This window comes from Mastigoproctus giganteus, chromosome 14 (genome assembly GCF_048544385.1).
Source record: "Mastigoproctus giganteus isolate SK-2022 chromosome 14, ASM4854438v1, whole genome shotgun sequence".
Lineage (NCBI taxonomy): Eukaryota > Metazoa > Arthropoda > Arachnida > Uropygi > Thelyphonidae > Mastigoproctus > Mastigoproctus giganteus.
The window spans coordinates 13,908,463-13,930,675 of NC_143588.1; the positions used below are offsets into that span (position 1 = coordinate 13,908,463).

The window sequence follows — 22,213 nt, forward strand, 5'->3', positions numbered from 1 at the left end:
ACAGGACCATTTAATAGTAAAGCATGCTCTCAAACATTATATAGGATTTTTCAGTCTGTGAATTTTTGTTTGGATTGTCTGTTAGATACTAAAGAAGGGGTCTGAATTGTCTGAAGCGGGCTAACACTTCTGACAACGCGTTGGCCCTCTTCAGAAATGTGGAATTAACATTTTGTTTATAACGACAGCACCGCTATCTAGATTGATTGTCAAGGACACTTCCAAAGCTTCACCAGAAAAAGATCTAAAAAAAATTTTTTTTTTTCACCTGGTTAAATATTCTCTGCCATTCACACTGCTACGTGGAAATATTAAAATGCCAAGAATGACTTGGGATAATCTGTTGCTACTGAGATTAGTGGTGCAATATCAACTAAGGCTATTTTGCACATGTATTTACCATTTCCGATTATCCACTATTTTAAATGTCATTATATTTATGGATTTTCTTATGAAAGACATTTACATTTTTTGTCTTCAAGAATTTTCTGCATAGTCAAAGAATTTAATACATGTGGAAGGGAAAGCCATTTGTCTCTCTTTGAAATATAGTGGACAATCAATGATTAGATGTTTAATTGTAAGTTGGCATTGGCAATTAGGTGGCAATTTCAATCTTTGAAATATAATGGACAGTCAATGATTAGACGTTTAATTGTAAGTTGGCATTGGCAATTAGGGCACCGTGAGGGAGCATTTATGGTTAGCAAATGAAAATGAGTGAGATGGGCATGTCTGATATATATTCTGGCTAAAATAATTGATTGTAATTATGATTATACATTAGGGAAAACTACTATTACATTGCATTTCTGTTTTTCAATGTAGACTCGTATACTTGAAGGACAATTCATTATCAAAAATAAGCAGAAATTTGCAAATTTTCTAAAAATAAATTCTAATTTTAATGTATTTTTACTTTTTAAAGCAAAAGAAAAAAAAATTGAATTTCTGCAAAAAGATGGATAAACTCTTTGTACCTTATGGGCTAACAAAACAAGTAATCTCATATTTTACCAATTTTTAAAATATTAACTCAGAATATTAATATTAGTTATTATTATTAGTAGTAGCAGCAGTAGAAAATGAGACAAGAAAACAAGCTTATACAGCAACACTACCCACGTCATCTGCTCATCCCCTCTAATAATATGTATAATTCTTCCTTAAATTTATTCAAACCACCCACTTCCACAACACCAGATGGTAGTTTGTTTACTCAACCTATTTAAAGCCTTAAACACTTCAATCAAGTCTCCTCATAAGTGCCTTGTTTCCAAGTGCTGCAATCTACAGAACCACAGTCTTTTGCAGTAAGAATATCCCCTTTGATTTTTTGACTAATCTGGCTGTTCTCTTCTGTACCCATTCCAGGAGATCCACATCTTTCTTAAATACGAGGCTTCCACACACACACTATGCAGTACTCAAGACGTGGCCTAACCATTGCCTTATACGGGATAATCACCTCCTTGTCCCTGCTGGCAAAGTTCCTTTATATCATTCACTGAACCCCATGAGCTGTTCTAGACGCCTATCTGCATTGCTCAGAGAACTTCATGTCAGAATATAATTACCCCTAGGTCTTTCATTCTTTACCATCTGGAGTACAGTACTATCTAACTGATGTGTTGTTCTGGGATTATTGCTGCTGATATGGAGTACCTTGCATTTACTAATGTTAAACATCATTTCCGCTTCTGCCTAATTTTTTTAAGGTCTTTCTTCAATATGATCTTCATGTCTTAATTCCTGTTTTTAACCACACTGCCACCCTTTGCATCATCTGTATACTTAGACAATAAGTTTTATATACCTTCATCAATAGTATTAACATACACTGCAAACAATAAGGGCTCAGCACTGAACCTTGAACTCCATAATAACATTAGTCCAAAAAAGAACAGTGCCCATTTATAACTACTTTCTGTCTTCTGCCAGTCAAAAGCTTTACTGAAATCTAATACTGGACATAATGGAAAAGTATTCCTTTGGCCTGAAGTGTATTTAATCAATATTCTAAATACCTGGTTCTGTAATTTCTTTTATCAATAAAATGCAGTATTTAAGCATTTTTGGTCAGGTTATAGCCACTAATCTATACAAGTATGTTGCCAGTATATACAAAGAGGTAATTATTCTATTACATAAAGGAATGGTCAGGCAACATCTTGAATATTGTACACAGACTTGGAAATCCTGTTTTAGGTAAGATGTAGAACTTTTTAAGAGGGTACAGAGTGACAAAACTGATCACAGGCATAAAGGGATATTCTTACCAAGTAAGATTTGAGTTCTATAAGTGTAGTGTTTGGAAACTAGGAATCTGAAGAGTGACCCAATCAGGATGTTTAAAGAAAAATTAAATGCCAAAATTCCAATCAGTAGTGTAGGGGGGGGGGGGGGGGTAATTGTAGGTGTCTAAAAATTTTCCTTTAAAGAATGACTATCAGAATAAACCCTAGCCTACTCTTGTGTGGCGCCTCCATAGCCGGGTGGGCAGGAGCAGCAGTGCATAGCATACGTTCTTGATTGGACCGGGGTTCGAGCCCGTGACCACCAAATATGGAGGATGTGGAAAGGTCAGGGAATGACCACCGCATATTTCCGGAGCAATATGGCCTTAGTTGCTAATGGTCCTTAAAAAAAAAAAAAAAAACCAAACCAACTCTTGTGTTGGTTGTTAGATTACTGAAAAAGGGTTGGACAAATACATAAAAGGTACAGTTAACTTAAGTGAGAGGGAGTGACACTGGTTACTTTTTTTTTTTTTTTTATCACACAGAAACTGAATACTAAGTTAGAGTCACCCAGGCTTGGCACACCTAGGGTCCTGAGTTGGAGATCATCATTCTTCTCTTTCTTGGTGATTCCCTTCTACTCTCTCTCTCTCTCTCTCTCTCTCTCTCTCTCTCTCTCTCTCTTGGGGTAATTCAGAATTTTTTTTTTGGCTGGTGCAGCATAAGCCACAGGCTTCCTTGCACCATACAGCTAATAATAATAATGCACACACAAGCACCTGGAATGATAAGGCACCTTAGATTGCCTCTAGGTGCCTTATCATTCACCCAAATGATAAGGCACCTAGAGGCAATCCCGAGGTTTCTCACTCAAGGAATCACATATCTGAAGCCTAAAGACGGAGATACAAGAAGTCTGGCAAAATATAGGCCAATCACCTGCCTCCCAACAATGTACAAGATCCTAACCAACTACATAACCAGGAAGATAACAGACCACTTGGAGAGCCAGAACATAATGGTCGAACAGCAGAAAGGATGCAAGCGGCTGAGCAAAGGATACAAGGAGCAATTAACCACAGATGCTGCGGTTATGGAGCAAGCATACAAGAAGCACCGCAACATGTACACAGCCTATATCGATTACCGCAAAGCCTTCGATCTCTGTGCCGCACAGCTGGCTAATAGAGGTGCTGAAAATCTACAAAATCAATCCGATAGTGACAAACTTCCTAAGAGAAACAATGGCAAGATGGAGTACCACCATTAAGGTCGAAAACATCACAACCAAGCCAATCCCCATCATGAGAGGAATCTTTCAGGGAGATGCCCTGAGCCCATTGTGGTTCTGTCTAGCACTTAACCCACTATCTACCATGCTCAACAGTAGCATATATGGATATAACCTCAAAGTGGGAAGGAAGAACTTGTACACCCTCACCCACCTGATGTATATGGATGACATCAAGCTTTATGCAGGAACCGAGAAGCACCTTCAGCAACTACTCCAGATCACCGAAGAATTCAGCAATGATATTAGGATGGAATTTGGTCTAGACAAATGCAAGACCGACGGATTGTGTCAGGGAAAATTAGTCAACAGAAACTACCAGCTGCAGAGTGGTAAAGAAATCAAAGCCATGGCAGAGGGAGAGGTTTACAAATACTTGGGGATGATGCAGGCTCAGCAGTTACAGCACAAAGAAATTAAGGCCTGCCTGACCGAAAAATACCATCAGAGACTCAGAAGCCTGCTGAAATCAAAGCTGAACAGAGGGAACACAGCTAAAGCCATAAACACCTATGCAGTCCCAGTGCTAACATACTCCTTCGGGGTCATAGATTGGACTAACACCGAGCTGGAGGATATCATGAGAAAGACAAGGACAATGATAACCAAGAGCCGGCAACAACACCTGAGATCTGCATTGGAGAGATTGACAATTGCCCTGGAAGAAGGAGGAAGGGGCCTGATAGCCCTCATTGAGCAACAGAAGACAGCGATAGTTAACCTGAAGGATTACTTCCAGAACACACACACACACACACACACACACACACACACACACACACACACACACACACACACACACACACACACACACACACACACACAGCAGCACTCCACCAGGCCATAAGGAAGATAGACAAGCGGTATACCCCACTCAACCTAAGCGAGGAGTTCCCCCCCCCAACCAGGGGGTACAAACGAAGCTAGAAACATGGGCAGAGAAGATACTCCATGGCAGACACTACAATGATCTCCATCAGGATCACATAGATAAAATTGCTCCAAATGCATGGCTCACGAGCGGGACACTCTTCCCCGAGACTGAAGGATTCATGCTCACCATCCAAGACCAGGAACTATAGAAAATAGATTGCCAAGGAGTCCGGAGTGTTAGATGACACATGTCGACGATGCCACCTGGCCTCAGAAATGATTCCACACATCACCGGGGGAATGCAAGGTGATCACCCAGACTGAGTACATACACTCATAGGCACGACCAGGTAGCCAGGATAATACATCAGAAGCTAGCAAGGAAATACCAGTTGGTCGAAGAAAGTGTACTTTACTACAAGTAAGAACCCCAGGCAGTACTTGAGACCCAAACCCACAAACTGTACTGGGACCGCGCCATAATAACGGATAGGACAATCCTGCACAACAGATTGGATATAACCCTTGTGGACAAGAAAAAAAAAAAAGGAAAAGGCTACCTATCTGATTGACACAGCGGTACCCAACACTGGCAACCTGCAGAAAACCCATGGGGAAAAAATTAGGAAGTACACAAACCTAAGACAGGAGATCAAAGAGATGTGGCATATGCAACAAGTAACGACCATCCTGATCATTGTATCAACCACAGATATGGTGCCGAAGACCCTACATAACAACCTAGCAGCAATAGATCTCCCAGTGAACAACTACAAGGAACTCCAGAAAGTCTGAATCCTGAACACCTGTAGGATTGTCAGAGAGTTCCTCGACCAACAGTAACAACAGTAACAACAACTACCCTGTGTACTTGGCAGCAATACCCGTCACGAGGTGGAACTCCCAATCAGGGAGAAATAATATAAGAGCAGTAATAATAATAATAATAAGAAGAAGGCCTTTGCATCTTTTTATCATTTAAGTGGTTGCTAACACTCCTCAAGTTGCCTTAGAATATTAGTGCTATTTGACCTAAAATTGTATTGGCAAATAATGCAAGAAAACAAGCTGTTTCTATTTCCCCCCCCCTTTGGCTGATGCCAAAGAGGAAAAAAAAAAAAGAAAAGAAACCCACCACTTGCCATATCACCTATCCATTGTCTCTAACAGTTTGTCTAGTTCTGTCTTGAATTTATTCTAACTACCTACTTCTACAACACCAGATGGAAGTTTGTTCCAACAATCAAATACCTGCTGAATGAAATGAAGACAAATGTCTGCACATTTATCATGTAGCCATCCTAGTGAAATTTGAATTTATGCCTCCTCATGTGCACAGCCTGAGAAAGAGGAAGAATTCCACTGGCAATGAGCTTACTCAATCCATTCAGACCCTTCAGCAGCACAATCAGATCTCCTTGCAGGTGTCTAGTCTCCATGTGCTGCAATTTGTAGAACTGAAGCCTTTTCTGGTAAGAGCACACTTTTGTTTCTCACACCAATCTTGTTGTTGTTACAGTTCTTTGCATCTGCTCCAAATAAGGTTTCCAGACCTGTATTCAGTACTCAAGATACAGCATAACCATTTCCTTATACAATCCAATGGGATAAGATAATAACCTCGTTATGAATGAATGAATGAACGAATTTGCTTAAATTCTTTTTTTTGATGACATCCCCATAGAGCCAAATTAAATTTTATCAACTTTTTATTATGCTGATATATCCATTAAGTCTAATGAAACCCACCTATTCTCCTGTAACCTGCAACTGCTGGCAATTACTGCAATTGTTTTAACAGTTAGCACCTGATGATTCATCCCTGGGGCAAATAAGGTTTCCAGACCTGTATTCAGTACTCAAGATACAGCATAACCATTTCCTTATACAATCCAATGGGATAAGATAATAACCTCGTTATGAATGAATGAATGAACGAATTTGCTTAAATTCTTTTTTTTGATGACATCCCCATAGAGCCAAATTAAATTTTATCAACTTTTTATTATGCTGATATATCCATTAAGTCTAATGAAACCCACCTATTCTCCTGTAACCTGCAACTGCTGGCAATTACTGCAATTGTTTTAACAGTTAGCACCTGATGATTCATCCCTGGGGCTAAATAATTTGGGAAAGTGTCATGGCAGGTTACTGAACACTTGAATAACTGTCAAGGCCAAAATTTATTATTTTCTATTAAATAGAAAATAATAAAAAATTTTCCATTGTTATCTACATTCACTCCAAGAGACTTGCTTTTGTTAACTAACATAACAGTTCTGACCAAAAAGCATCACACTCCCTATAATTTAGTGCACAGAAATACCTCATCTTTAGTCAAAGTAAGTCTTGAGCTGGATGAGGTCTGCCAACAGACCTCATCCAGCTCAAGCCACAGCAGTCATCAGCTGCTTTCTGTGCCCTACAGCAATCCTATTTCCTTTTTAGTAATAAGCTAAAAAGTTGAGAAAGATATTTACAATACAATAATCAGAGGTGTTGTTATTTCGTGATTCATTAGCAAGTGGCTGCTAATAGTCTTAACTAAAGCCCTCCAAGATGGATACCTAACTACCTATTAAAACCCACAAAATAACAATTCCTGAGACCAGTGTTTTTCAACCTTCTACTTATGAACCCTTTATAATTAAACAGAGTTCTTTCTGTTCCATGATTCCCTTTCAAGTCATATTAAAGGTTGATTCGCTATTTCATACTTTTATATAATTAGCATGGCATAACATGGTATGACTTTCCTGTGGTGGTGGTGTTGGGGAGGGCAGGATCAAACCATTGGTTGAGAATCACTGTTTTAGATTAAACCATATACAGGATTTTTTTTGTAATTAATAACTTCAAAATTCACTTACCTGAAGCTTTAGGAGCAACATCATTTTTTTCTTCTTTGGTGGCAAATATGAACTCTGAAACTAAATCACTTTCCTTCTTTACTAAAAATTGATTAGTGTTTCTTATATGTTCTTGGGAAAGTGGGAAATGAGTTTGTTTGTTATGTGCTTCTGTTACGTTTTCGAAGGAACCATCATAAATATCTTTTGATCCAGTATATAAATATTTTTTTTTCTGCTTTTCTCTTGATCGTTCCTTGGATTTAGGGATCTTCAGATGTGGAAAGGTTCGGGTTTTTGGCGGAGTTTTTGATGATAAATCTGCTGGCAGTGACGATGAACGTTCTTTATCTCTTTCTTTATTCTTTAACTTATCTTTGTTGTTGTTATTATTTCTGCCAAAGCTGAGAAGTGAAAAGAATGACTTTTTCCCATTCAAACGCAATTTATCTTCATCACTGGTACTTCCACCATGTGCAAATTTACCTTTCAATTTATTTTTTATTCTTGTGCTAGCAGGTGCTTTAATTTCTTGAATATCTGGACTTGTTTCTGAAGAACTTGTTTTGTTTAGAATTAATATTGGTGGCAGTAATTCAGTTTTTCTGCCTGGAGGGGAAATGTTAAGATCAATATCATCTGCAGAAAGTGATGACTCTAGATAATTAGCTGCATCTGTTTTTGAAGCAGAGGAACTAGTAGTTGCAGTGTTTTTATCAGGAGAAATAAGTTCTGTATTTGCAGTGGCCATTTCTATGGTGGTAGATGATAAGTGTGAATTTAAAGTTTCCTTTTCTGTTGACTGAACTGCCAGACTGCCAGTGACCTGATCAGCATCTGTGTTTGATATCTGAATAAATTCTGGTGGTTTACTAAATTCCATCCTACTGTGTACAGAACCATTCATCATCTCTTCTTCTGAATCATCTTCATCTTTTCCAATCAAGTCATCTGAAAATAGCTCTTCATACTGTATTGAATTTAAAGATAGTTGTCTATATCTTTTTCTATATATATATGGACTTAGTCCAAGTTCCTCATCACTTTTTAGCCTTGCTCGTTCTCTGGCTTCTTTTCTTGCTTTTTCTTGTTCTGCAGTACGTTGCACCCTGATGTCTTGATTATCCTTCTCATCTGAAAAATATATGTTTTCAGGAGAAGGTGATAATGAAATATTACTGTTGGGTATAAGGTTCACAAATACATCTTCTGAAGTGGAAACTTCCACTGAGTTATGTTTTTCCTCATCTGCAAATGGAAGTCCTTCAATGTCTTCATGAACACTTTTTCGTTGCTCTCTCAATAGATTTCCTTTAGCACAGTGTCGGGAAATAACAGTATTTTCTGTTGTATCTGAGGATTTTACAGTAACAGGGAGTTCAGTATCTCTATTTATTTTGTCAGATTTATTTAGACTCTCTGAAAATATGACACTGGAATGTGAACAAATGTTTTCAGAAGTTATGAACACATCTTTCTTTCCACTGTCTATAATTTGAACAGGTATATCATGTTTTTTCTCTTCATGATCATTGCCTGAGAGATCTAATTTATCTGTGCTCTTTGTAAGTGAAGGAAATTGAAATTTTTGTAAATTGATATCAAGGGAGCGAAGGTAAATGGAATCTCCTACAAGACTCCTAGGACGAACTTTTTCTGCAAAACTACCACAATATCCTTGAAATTTTATAGCTCTTGTTTCAGCATTTTTTTGATGAAATGCAGGATGGTCAGACTGTGGTGTTGTTATTAATGCTGTGTCACCATGATTTTTCACTAAGGTATCACTTTCATTATTTATGTTGCTTTTTTCAAGTGGCTGCTTGTCGGAACAGGCCTGCTCTGTTTGCCGTGGACCCTGAATACATTCTTCCACAACATTTGTTTTGTCTTGGACTATGTTTTCTTGATTTGTAACATGTGTATGTGTTGTGCTATTTATATCTGAAACACCAAGTATGTCTAACTGTTTTTCCTCAGTAGTATTTATACTCTGATTTTCATCTACACCATCTGTTGATCGAACCAAAGTTGCTCTATATATACCATCTTCTGTTGTATTTTGGAGCATTCTACAAGATGTTAAAATTTCTTCTTCCTCTTCTTCTTTGTCTATATTTAAAGGTGCATGATTACTCTTTTTTTGTTTCTGACTTTTATGGTCACGAATTGTTATAAAATTAGGATTAAAATTAAAATCTAAATTGACTGATTCATTATGATCTTGGGTTGTTATTACTATTGAATCATTAACTTCATTGCATTCAGATGAAATTTCAGGCTTAATACTCAGTTCTTGTAGGTTTTTAGCTTCATGGTTATTGTCCTCAACATCTGAAAAAATATTATATTTTGGAGGTGTATCTGAAAATTCAAGAGATGAAGGTGAATATTCTGGAGAAGTATTCTCCAGAGGTGACATATCTATTTCTTCTTGAAAATTTGATTTTATATAATTACATTTAAAGGAAGAGGTTAAGGCAACACCATTTTTATGAAATATTAAAGGAAGAACATCTAATTCTTGTTCTTGTTCTTGTTGTTCTTCTTCTGAACAAATATTTGATGAGGAGTTATTCACCCAAGAATAATTTTTCGTAGCAAGATGCCCATCATTCAATTTTTTTGTATCTATATCATTCAAACTTTTATCTGTACTGTCTGAAGAGTTTTGAAAAAAAGTAGTGTCTTCACAAGGTGCTTCTATTGCGCTATCTTCATTTGTTTCGGGATTATTATTTAATTCACTGAAGGCAGTTCCAGGTATTAACTGTGTAATTTCTGAAGCTTTTGTATTAGATGAAATAAAATTACCGGAATTTAAATGCATGGCAATCTGCTGAGAATTGTCATTGAAAATTTCTAATTCAGACACATTATTTCTACCAGATAATTTTTCACCTGCATCCACATTTATTGCTTCTCCAATTTCTGCTTCAATAGGCAAATAAGGAGAAGTAACTGTACTCTGATCTTTTGTGGAGTGCGTTTCTTCAGTTGACTGAACATTATCTTCCTCCTGATAAGCAGGATGTATTTCTGATAGAAGTCCAGTTAACTTTTCTATGTTGTAATCAATTTCTTTGGATGCAGGAAAGTAATTTGCTTGTTGAGATGAATTATTTAGCAGAGACTCTGTACTGCCATTTTTGACAATTATATTATATAATTCAAAATTATCATGGTCAGTAGATAGCTCAACTGTATTAGTCAGAGTATTATTAATATTTGAAGAAGTATGTAAAGTTATATCAGATAATTCAAGATCGCAGTTTTGATCTTCACTCTCAAGTATATTTATAGTAGAAACCTCAGTTTCTTTAGTAATTTCTGATGTTTTTTCTAGACTTTCAGCTGTTTTGAGAGTGGGTATTCCTATATCTTTTCCCCACTCCTGATCAAGAACTTCTTGTGGGGGGGATTCTTCAATTATAATAGTAGGAATCTGTGCTGGTGGCAGAAACTGCAGTTCAGACTCTGAGGACTCAACTTCTGTTTCAGAACCATCTGAATATGATGTATCTTCAGAATATGATGTATCTTCACTTTCAGACACAGATGATTCATCTAAACATAAATAACAACAAACAAAAAGACTGAGTGAACAAAAGTATATGTTAAAAATAAAATAAAATTTTAGTTAGTTATTAATGATGCAAAGATTATAATTCTGATAAATGTAATTAAAATTCTGCAATTATTTTGTTTGCGTTAAAGAAACAAAATCATCAGAGAAATAATATATAAGATATACGAAATTCTGCATGACATCCGTGACTGCATAGGAGAAGTTACAACGTATGTGAGCTTATTTCTGGTAAGTGAATAGCAAGTGCCTTTGCAATAACAACAATACTGCCGTTCACTTACCACTATCTCTGGTTGAGTCATGCATTTATATTAATTCAAATCATGAAATCTGTGAAGAAAGAGAAGGGTGTGGTGGTGGGGAAATTTCTAATAGCACATGATAAGAAACATGTAAACATTCACCATTAAATAATGTATTTAATGATGAATTAAATAAAGTACTACATATGGGAAGCAGTACCCCCAGAGTGATGTATCAACTCTGTGGTACTACACTGACAGTGGTAGAGAACGAAAAGGACCTGGGGGTAATTGAGCAGGCAGATATGAAGTTTTTTGAGCAGTGCAGATGGTCTGCAAGAGTAGCTCATAGTGTCTTGTCAATGATATACAGGAATTTTTCTAGCAGGGATAAGGAGGTGATTATCCCCTTGTATAAGGCAATGTTCAGGCCATACCTTGAGTATTCCAGACTTGTATACAGGTCTGGAGGCCTCATTTAAAGAAGGATGTATAGATGTTGGAACGAGTACAGAGAAGGACAACAAGATTAGAGAATGGAACAAAGGGTTGCTCTTATGAAGAAAGGCTCAAGTTTTGCAAATTACAGCGTTTGCAGACTAGACACCTGCGAGGTGATCTGATTGAGGTATATAAAGCCTTGAATGGTTTGAGCATGCTCAATGCTGATGGGATTCTTCCTCTTGCTCAGAATAATCATCTGAGAGGGCATATATTCAAATTGAGGAAAGACAGATGTAGGATAGATGTGTTGAAGTCTGCCTTTAGCCACCGGGCGGTTGATTGCTGTAAAACTTCCATCTGTCGTTGTGGAAGCTGATAGCCTAAATAAATTTAAGGCTGAGCTGGACAGTATTTGGAACGAACGGAGGGGTGAAATGGGAGCGTTTATCCGCTCTCTGGGCCATATTGTGTGTCACAGTGAGACAGATGATACAATTTAAAATTTAAATTATACAACTAAAATTTAAAACATAGAACACACAAAATTTAAAAATTTTGACCTTCTTAGCCTTTGCTGCTGCCTGAAAATATAGTTAGGACAAAGTTGCTTACCAGATCTCACAAAGGATGCAAAGAAAAATAGCAAACTTCTTTACATATGTACACTCTAGAAGGAAGCCGATGAATCTGATTGGCCCACTTGACATAGATGATTCAACTGTTGATGACAAACTGAAAGTTTATTTTGCATCTACATTCACACATGAGGAATTATCTAGGGAAGTGGAGGCCAGAAGTTTATCAAACCGTAATAGGGAGCTAAATGATTTTGTAATAACTAAAAGAAAGTGGAAGAGAAATTGAAGTTAAACACAAAAAAGGCACCTGGGGTGGATGACATCTATACAATAACATTAAGGGAAGCAGCAAAGGAAGGAAGCAAACACTGAGCCATAATTACGAGAGCATCCTTGGATTCAGGGAACGTTCCCATGGCCTGCAGACATATGAAAGTATCCTCAATTCACAAAGGGGGATCCAAAAGGTGACATTTTTTTTTTTTTTTTTTTTTTATGCAAACCCCAAACAAGAGGTATTAGAACCTATAGTACTTAGTACTGTGCTTGGGTTGGAGGATGAAAAGACGAAGGAAGTTATTTGTTGACACTGGACTTGAACTTCTGTAGACTGTAATTGTAATTTTCAGGAAATATCTATGAAGGAAGGTTGTTTCAGAAAATGGCAGTTGAATGAATAAACGAGGACGATGAAAAGTTTGTTGTGTGAGATTGAAGTTGAACAGTAAATGGATGTTGGCTGGTGGCTGCACGTCTTCGGACTGTTTTGAAAGAGAGAGAGAGAGAGAGAGAGCGGGAATTATAGAAGCCAATTCAAAAGAACAGTGCCCATGGAAGTATCTGTAGAAGAGGCATGCAGCAGTAAACAGTACGTCGATGAGACAGTGAGTGGAGAGACTGTTAGAGATGAATCATAAATTAACCTAACTGCCCTCTTCTGAATGGAATCAAGAAGCCTGAGACAGGTTTTGGGAGCATCATCCCAGATGTGGGAACAATATTCCATGATAGGGCGGATTTGCGATTTATACAGAGTGAGCAGCTGTTTGGAAGAAAAGTAATGCCGAGAGCGAAAGAGAAAACCAAGTTTTTTAGATTCAGAGGAAGCAATATTTGTAATGTGCTTGTGCCAAGAGAGATTAGAAGTCAGGGTAATTCCCAAAAGAGATATATCATTTTGCCTGGAAATTGGAGTGTCACTAAAGATAAGCATAGGAGCAGAAGAATCCTTTTTGCGAGATATAAGACAAGACTGAGTTTTAGAAGGATATAAATCAACTAAGTTGTCTCTGCCCCACTGGAGAATTACCTGAAGATCTGCATTTAAGAAATTGGTAGCAGATTTTCAAGAAGTTGAAGCTGATTGAGCAGAGCAAGGTTTCTCAAACTGGAAAGCGGAATGCAATGTGCTATCATCGGCAAAACTATGGATAGGATTTCCAGTCAATGGAAGAAGTTCATTAATATACAAGAGGAAAAGTGTGGGGGAAAGAACAGAACCTTGGAGTACACTATCATTAGTGGAGAAGTTAGAAGACAGAGAGCCATCTACCATCACCCTCAATGAGCGATCAGAGAGAAAACTGGATAACCAATTACAAAAACAGTTGGCAAACCATAAGATGGAAGGTTGTTTAGAAGACCTTTATGCCAAACACGATCAAAAGCCTTTGAGATATCAAGAGCAACTACTTCTGTTTCACCGAACCTTTCCATTGAATTAGTCCATAAATGGGAAACATAAGCCAGAATATTGCCAGTGGATTGACACTGATGGAACCCATACTGACGATTGTTGATCAGACAGAAGTAGTTTAAGAGTTGGCAATTAATTGATTTCTCCATTACTTTAGAAAGAGTAGAAGTAATTGCAATGGGACGATAATTGGATGGGAGGGATTTGTCACCCTTTTTAGGAACTGGCTGGATATGAGCAAATTTCCAAGCAAAAGGAAAAACACCTTTGGAATAAGAAAGTGAAAAAAGGCGGCAAAGAATAGGAGTAAGTTCAGGAGCACAGGTTTTGAGAACAAGTAGAAAAATACCATCTGGACCTGGAGCTTTCTTAGCATCAAGATTTGTCAAAATCCTTCTGACATCCTTTTGACGGAAGACCACAGGAGGCATTGAATGGGACATGCTGGAAATGGTGGGAGGTGTTTTACCAAGATCATTAATACATGAGTTGGAAGAAAAATGGGATGCAATCAGCTTTATCCTTGGCTGAAGTGACAACAGAACCATCTAGTTTGAACAGAGGTGGGAGCAGAGATGAGCAACAGTTGCGGCAAATAGCTTTGGCAAGAGACCAGAATGCTCGGCTACCATTAGGGCAAGAAGCAAGTTTTCTACTCTTAGCCTGTTCGAACTCTAGTTTGGACTGATTAATAACAACTTTACAATTGTTGCAAGCTTTGGTCTAGGCAGAAAATGAAACTGAAGAATTAGAAACAAGCCAATTACAATATGCAACATTCTTCTCTTGAACAGCCTTAGCACAAATATTGGAAAACCAAGGTTTAGATAAAGGACGAGATTTTAAAGTGGAGTGTGGGATAAAGGATTCCATTCCTGCAAGAATAATTTCACTAACACGATCTGAGCAAACATTGACATTAGAAGTTTTGAAACAGTAATCTGACCAAGGAAAAGAAATCTCGCAGGTCATCCCATTTTGCATTTTTGTAATGCCAAACAACACGAGGTTGGGAATAGCCATGAGATAAAGGCTCCATTGGAAAAGAGACAATCACCAAGTTGTGATCTGAAGTGCCTAAAGGACCACTCACTTCAACAGTGTACTTAGAAGGGTTGTTTGTGAGAAAAAGATCAAGCGTGTTGGCTGTATGATTAGGATTGTCTGGTATTCTTGTAGGTAAATGAACAATCTGTGCAAGGTCATTAGTAATTGCAAAAGCCTCAGCATGTCGACCAGCTGGGTCAGTGTGACTAGAGAATGGAAGCCAACTGGAGTTGTGAACATTAAAGTCACTAAGGAAAATTAGCTCATTTTATCTAAACCTTGACATAACGTAGCCTAGGAAAGTTGGATTGGAGAAAGTCAAGTTGCAAAGAGAGGAAGTCAAAGAGCTCCAAGTGATTAGAGGAGTTGGGAAAATGGTAGTGACAACAGCTGAATCTGACACAATGAGGTAGAGAGATTTTAAGCCAGAGAAGATCAAAGAGAGGAGATTACAAATTGCCAAGTCTCTGACAGGGAATATCAAAACGGACATATGCACAAGTACCACCTTTATGGCGAAAGAAATCATACAGCGAATAATTTGGCATCTGAGATGAGCAGTAGTCGAATCAACCGATAACTGAGATTCTGTCAGAAAAAGTACATGGGGTTTGGTAGACTGCAAGTGGAAATGGACATCGTTGAGCTTAGAACTGAGACCACGTATATTTGTAAAATGAATTAGGAAGTGCTTGGGAGGTTTAGATCTTTACGCAGATAACCTTGCTCTATTAGTTTGACAATTCATGGTTTATTCAATAGTAAGAAAAAGTGGGTGGGACATGCTGTATGAAGTAATGACATTTTTGGATAGGGTGTACACATGGTAAGAATATACCCGGATCCTTGACATAAAGTGGTCTCAACAATGCTCCCCACATACACACTACTTGGACTCCTTCCAGTCACTATCTGGCAGAGTAGAGGTAGCAAGATTCCCTCCTAGAGAGTTACCAATAGGTACGGTCCGATGTATTAACTAGCGGCCGGCCTGCGAACACCATTTTAGAGCTGTACCCTCGAAATGTAAGGACTAATGGATCTCGCCATGATGTTCTTCATAATCTCAAAAGCCATCAATCGTACTGCATGATGGAAGAGATGGGGAAGGGTAGCTCTAGAGACTAAACATGGATTCCACCACTTCAAGCCTCCAATAAGTAAAGTGGTAGTATTGCACTGGTTGATGAGAGTCATCTACTACCTAATACTGCCTGGTGACATAGAGGGGCAGCATTGTGGGCTGTCGAGGTGTGGGCACCACACCAGCTTACGTTGGTTCACACCTGGGTGGTCACCCACTGAGTGCTTGTGCATGGAGGTTATACCCAGGATTACTAACAGTCCCACCATTGTGAAGGTGCAAGCAGAGGATTTGACTGTCACAGACTGTCAGAACTTCGCTGAAATTGGGTCCATTTGACTTGAGTGTCACCCGAATATCAGTTCCATCAGTGTTTTAGATTCCCAGGTAACAAGTACAGCTTGTCTGGCATATCTGAGAGAATGTCTGTGACAACCTCAAGGACCAATTACAATTATATACAAGGACAATTATAGACCTGTCAGTTTAATTTCTATTCCAGGGAAAATAAGGGAATCATTTGTTAAAGAAGAAATGTAGGATCATCTAGACCAGCATTTCCCAAACTTTTTAGGTAACAGAATATATTTATGGAACACTTACAAAACACAAGTCTAGCGGGAGCCAAAGAACTTGCTAATACTTTATTACATACAACGCCCTGTGCATCAGGAGCACTTTATTTCCAAAACAAAGCCAAAATTCAAATAACTTTCTTCTTTCTTTCGTTTTGGTCTTTTATTAGTTGGCTCCTGTTTTCTTGCTTTGGATTTTTGGGGAACAAAAGGCTGCAATTGTTCATCCTCACTTTGAAGTGTGACAATATTGCATTCATTTTCATTGACCACAGTTGCAATACTAGAAGTACTTGCTTCTCGTTTTAAAGTTCCTTTTTTCAACCACCAAACTATGGTCATTTATTTTAATAATAATATTTCAAAATATTGATAATTATCAAAAAAAAATTTATACATGGAAGTGAGTTCAGTTATGATATCGGTTCGCTTCCTCCTTTCCTTCAATCCATGTACTCCAAGCTAAATTGCATACTAATGGCATCATCATCAGCCATTTTCGATCCACTGCAGGATGAAGGCCTCTCCAGCAATTTTCCAGTTCCTTCTGATTTGTGCAATGGCCATCCATTTACTACTCACAAACTCTTGAATTTCATCTGTCCATCTCCGTCGTTGTCCAGCTTTTCTTCTGGCTGATTTATTGGTATTTACAGGTTTCACAGCTTTTCTTGTGCCCTGGTGTGATATATTAACAGGCCATTTGCAAGAGTCTGTATTTCTGTCAGTTAATGCAACATAGTGGATTATGTATGTATGTATGGCCTTACTGGCCAAGTGCAAGCACCTGGCTGCAATTGAATTCAGAGACATTGATGAGTTGAAAGTAAGGATGCGGTTTTTAGTGGGAACTAGCTTTGATTCCCATTCCTACAAATGAATATCTGTTTTTTAGTTGTCATTCTTGGTGAATTTAGCTCAGTACAGATTTCCTTTTCAGATAACTCAAGAAGATCCCATTCTGAGGTCATGTCTTGGGATGAGTTCAGTGTTTATGGGGAACAATCATAACTGGAATGCCACCAATTAAGGTGGCTCAAAGGAGCTTTCCGAGTGCTTCTGACTTTTAATTTCTATTAGTAAATCTGGAACAACTGATTCTTTGGCAGGCCCTCCCTAAATCATGAAATCATTTCGAAGAGCATGCCAACATTTCTGAATAATGGAGGGTGATATATATACCCTTTTCATTGTTGGAAACATTACTATTACCTGTTCAGCTGAAGTAGAATGTGTCAGTTTATTGTAATAGAGACCATGCTGTGGTACCAGAAGAAGAAATAGAAAAAGAAGAATTTGGATTATAAGAATTTTATTATGTTTCACTCACCATGGTCCCAAAAAGGGAGATCCACTACCCACAAGCAATAAATGCACTTGAGAGTAAGACATTAGGGCTACTCAAGCACCAACCTGCACCTTTGCCAGATCCTTGTCACATGGACCATGGGGATAGAGGCGTGACACTGATTGTTGCAGGCAAACCCTGATTCTTCCTAGGTGAGCTATCCTGGGATCACCTATCTTGTTGAAGCAGGAGTCAAAGTGTTGTAGTGTGTGGCTAACATGCCAGATTCCTATAGTAGTTTGTGGGCAATGGATCCTAGTGATACTAATTGGAGGACCTCATAACAAGTACCCACATGTAGGGGTTTGTTCTAAGGTTCAAGTGGATCTATGACACAAGGAACTGTGATGGGTGCAAGAAATACAAGAAACTAAATTGTCTCTCTAAATGCAATTTCTGGGTTAAAAGGATTTTTATTTAGTATTAGTAGTGAAAATGCAAGGAAGCAAGCTTATACTGCATCAACAAAAAAAAAAAAAAAAATCCTTCTGCCCATCGCCTCTACTAATTTGTCAAATTTTTCCTTAAATTTACCTTTTAAAAAACAACTCACTTCACAACACTAAATGGAAGTTTGTTCCTATGATTGCCTGCGCCCTGGCTGAAAAAAAATTTCCTGCAATCATCCTTCCTCAATTTAAATTTATGCTCCCCAGTGTGTGTGTGTGTGTGTGTGTGTGTGTGTGTGTGTGTATTGTCTGAGCAAGAGTAAGGACACCAACAATACTCAGTCCATTTAAAACTTAAAGAACAATCAGATCGTTTAACAGGTGCCTGGGTTACAGATCTGCAGTTTGCAGAACTGAAGTCTTTATTGATAAGTGTACCCTTTTTTTCATCTCACTAATCTCCTTGTCCTTCTTGGTCTGCACCCATTCCAACAGACCAATTTCCATCCTAAAATAAGGCTTCCAGACCTATATGCAGTCAGGACTAGCCAGGGGTGCTAGGTTCTGTAGTGTCCCAAGATCTATGTTCAGACTATCCCCCCCCAACACATCATTAGCATCAGTTTAGATGCTGATGATTTTAAACATAATTAAGGAAAAAAAAAATTTTAATTTAAACTTATAAATCGGAATCCAAACTTCTTCACAACGTCCAAGGCTACTTACCTGCTTGCTCCCTCTATGTGTGATTGATTAAAAATTGTACATTATCAAATGAAGTTTAAGAATATTATGGTATTTTTTACATTATACAGGGTGTTTCAATTAAAACACAAAAGAGTCCTATCTAATTTATTTGTAGGATTAGGATATTTTTCATCTGGATCTTTTTTTTTTTTTTTGTCATATTTAGGCTGAAATTTTGGATTTAAACATTACAATTGGCAGAAGACTGCCATTCAAATTGTACAAGTCTAAGTTTAAAATTTGCCTAATCTAGTGTTTTTTTTTTTTTTTAATCAATGAGAAAGCTGTTCCCTCTCCTTAGTTTGGTGTAAAAAACAATACTGATGTATTTCTGAAATGAATACAAACAAATTTTATTTGAAGTAAAAACAAATGCATTAATTGTATGTAATGATTGCTTTTTGAGGTGTTTAGCCATCTGTAGAACAGCTAGCTGTACAAAGACAATTATGCGTCACATCTCCTCTTGCAAATAATGACAACAGAAATAACATTCAAAAGAATTATTTAAAAATATTAAAAAAAAAAAAAAAAAGGGTGGAAAGCAGCAATTTCACAAAAGAGAAGTTTAAGGGAAAAAAATTAAATGTATAAATTCCTTATCAGCAAATTAAAAAAAATAAATAAATAAAAGGGATGGGAATATATATTTTAGTGTTTAACTTTGGAATTTTCACTGTTTGTTATGAAAGATCAGTTATCAGTAATATTCAACAACAGCTATTATTTTCACAACTTAAAGATAACTAATAACAACAACAGCAGATACAAACTACACAAATAATTTGCAACATTCTACACTGCTTGTAAGAAAGAAAGGAACATGAATAAATAATTTAATTGATGAAGGAACTATATCTATTAAAGCAAGGGTAAACCACAGTACAAAATGTCTGATTTAATTGTGGAGGTTGTTGGTTTTAACATCCCATGAATTTTGATGTTCTTACCAATCCAATGGGAATGAGAAATACCTTGCAGTACTGAATTTTATACAAATATAGACTTGAGCTGAACTTTCAACTAGTACTGCAAAATCGAGAATATGCACTGGCATGTGGCAGACCCATGAAATTTACATATCACAGTGTTGGCTGAGCTACCCAAACTGAATGGGGAGCAGTGAAATTCATTAGAAGTACAGCCTCTGGGTATTTATTTGCATGTACATTTGTAAAATCATGTGAAAACATGTTTTCCAAAAATGATTTATGCAAGATGGTATTACAGTATGGAGAATACTGCCAAAATGATAAGGACATCACAATCCCATTATAATAAAGCTATTGTTAGACCACACTTGGAATACTGTGTTCAAGTATGGAAACTGCACTTCAAAAAAAGATATTGAGATTCTTGAAAGAGTTATTCAAGTTATGGGGAACAGATGTTTAAACTGGATTGCAGGAAGTTTTATTTTAGCCAGAGAGTAATAAATTACTTGAATAAGTTACTTGTATGGGTGGTTGAAGCTGACAGTTTGAGGAAATTCAAAGATCAGCTGGATTTCCTTCTAGCTGATCTTTGAGCCTATGCATTTGTGTTGTTATTTTGTATATTTATCAATGATATTGATGAAGGTATATCAAGCTTAATGTCGAAGTTTGCAGATGATACAAAGAGTAGAGTTGTTAATGACAGTATGCTATGCAACAAAATCTAGAAAAGTTGGGCAAACGGGTAGCAGTAACCCCACAGAAATATACCAACTGTGCACTCAGGGAAGTGGAGAATGAAAGAGACCAGAGGGTAATTGTGCAGACAGGCTGCCAGAGCAGGTCATGGGGTCAATGATATATAGGAATTTTGCTAGTAGGGATAAGCAGGTGACTATCCCCTTGTATAAGGCAATGGTCAGGCTACACCTTGAGTACTGCATACAGGTCTGGAAGCCTCATTTTAGGAAGGATGTAGAGTTGCTCTTACAAAGAAATGCTTAAATTCTGCAAATTGCAGCGTCTGAAGACTAGGCACCTCCGAGATGATCTGATTGAGGTGCATAAGGCCCTGGATGGATTGATGCTGATAGGATTCTTTCTCTTGCTCAGATTACAAACCTGATGGAGCATAAACTGAAATTGAGGAAAGACAACTGTTGAATAAATGTGTGGAAATTTGCCTTTAGCCAATGAGTAGGATTGCTAGAATAAACTTCCATCTGTGATTGTGGAAGTTGATAGCTTAAAAAAATTCAAGGAAGGAGAGGACAAACGTTTGGAGCAAATGGATGGGTGAAATGGGAAGGGTTTTTTTTTTTTTTTTGGTCAGCCGATGCTGTATAAGTTGGCTTTTTTGCATCATATGCTTCTACTAATGCTAATTTCCTTTTCTCTTATTATTTATTTTATTATTTTACTCTTTTTTTTTTTTTTTGGCTGGTATAGCATAAGTCTTAAGCTTCCTTGCACCATAATGCCATTACTAATACTAAAATTCTATAGCAAATTTTCCAAGAGACATCCTTAGATGGCTGGTTGGTTTCAATCAGAGTTTTCTGGCATAAGGGCAACTAAGGACAAATTGTGCTTGTCACAATAATTATATAAATAAAATATTTTTTCCCGGTCATGTGTTGGAAATGTTTATATGAATAAATCTGATTTACAAAAAACAAAACAAGTTGACAGATTTGCTTCCTCACTGAGAATATGATTCTAACGAATTATGCTGGGGTTAGAAAAGATCTAAAATTTGCTAGTTGAGCAGCTTGATTGTGGGGACAGTCAAGGAGGATATGTTTCATTGTTAGTAGAGAGGGGCAATGAGGAGGATTTCACCTGTCAACGAGTGGAGGTCAGTGACACGAGTATGCCCAATGCGAGTCCTTGCAATGATAACCTGTTCTCTTCTGTTTAACTGTGCACTAGATTTCCAGTGTTGTGGCATTGTCTTTACTTGAAAGAGCTTATTATTGGTTTGTTGCTACTACTGATTCCCACTGGTCAATACATGCCTGCTGTATAATGGGTTTGCAGTCCATATAAGGCACTAAGGCAGGTGAAGACACAGGGTTGAGTGGATTTTTAGCTGCTCGAACTGCCTTCTTGTTTTCCTGGATTCCAGCAGAACCTTACCACTGTTTTGCATTCTGTGAGATTTATCAACTGTGTTCGGTTTCTTTAAAAACAGGGTGAGTGTAAGGATAACTCTGTTGTAAAACAGTTACTGCACTCAATGAATCGGTATATATTATTATCTCTTGATTAGGCATATTGCTG

The 22,213-nt window shown here is 37.5% G+C and overlaps 1 protein-coding gene across 1 annotated transcript in view; it reads right to left on the bottom strand.

Annotated features, from left to right (window-relative positions):
- Mical (Molecule interacting with CasL) overlaps positions 1-22,213 on the bottom strand; it is a 624,164-nt gene that overhangs the window by 128,937 nt on the left and 473,014 nt on the right. The window contains exon 21 of the mRNA XM_090389022.1: positions 7,278-10,823. Within this exon, the coding sequence (XP_090245148.1) occupies positions 7,278-10,823 (3,546 nt within the window). The remainder of the gene's footprint in view (positions 1-7,277; positions 10,824-22,213) is intronic.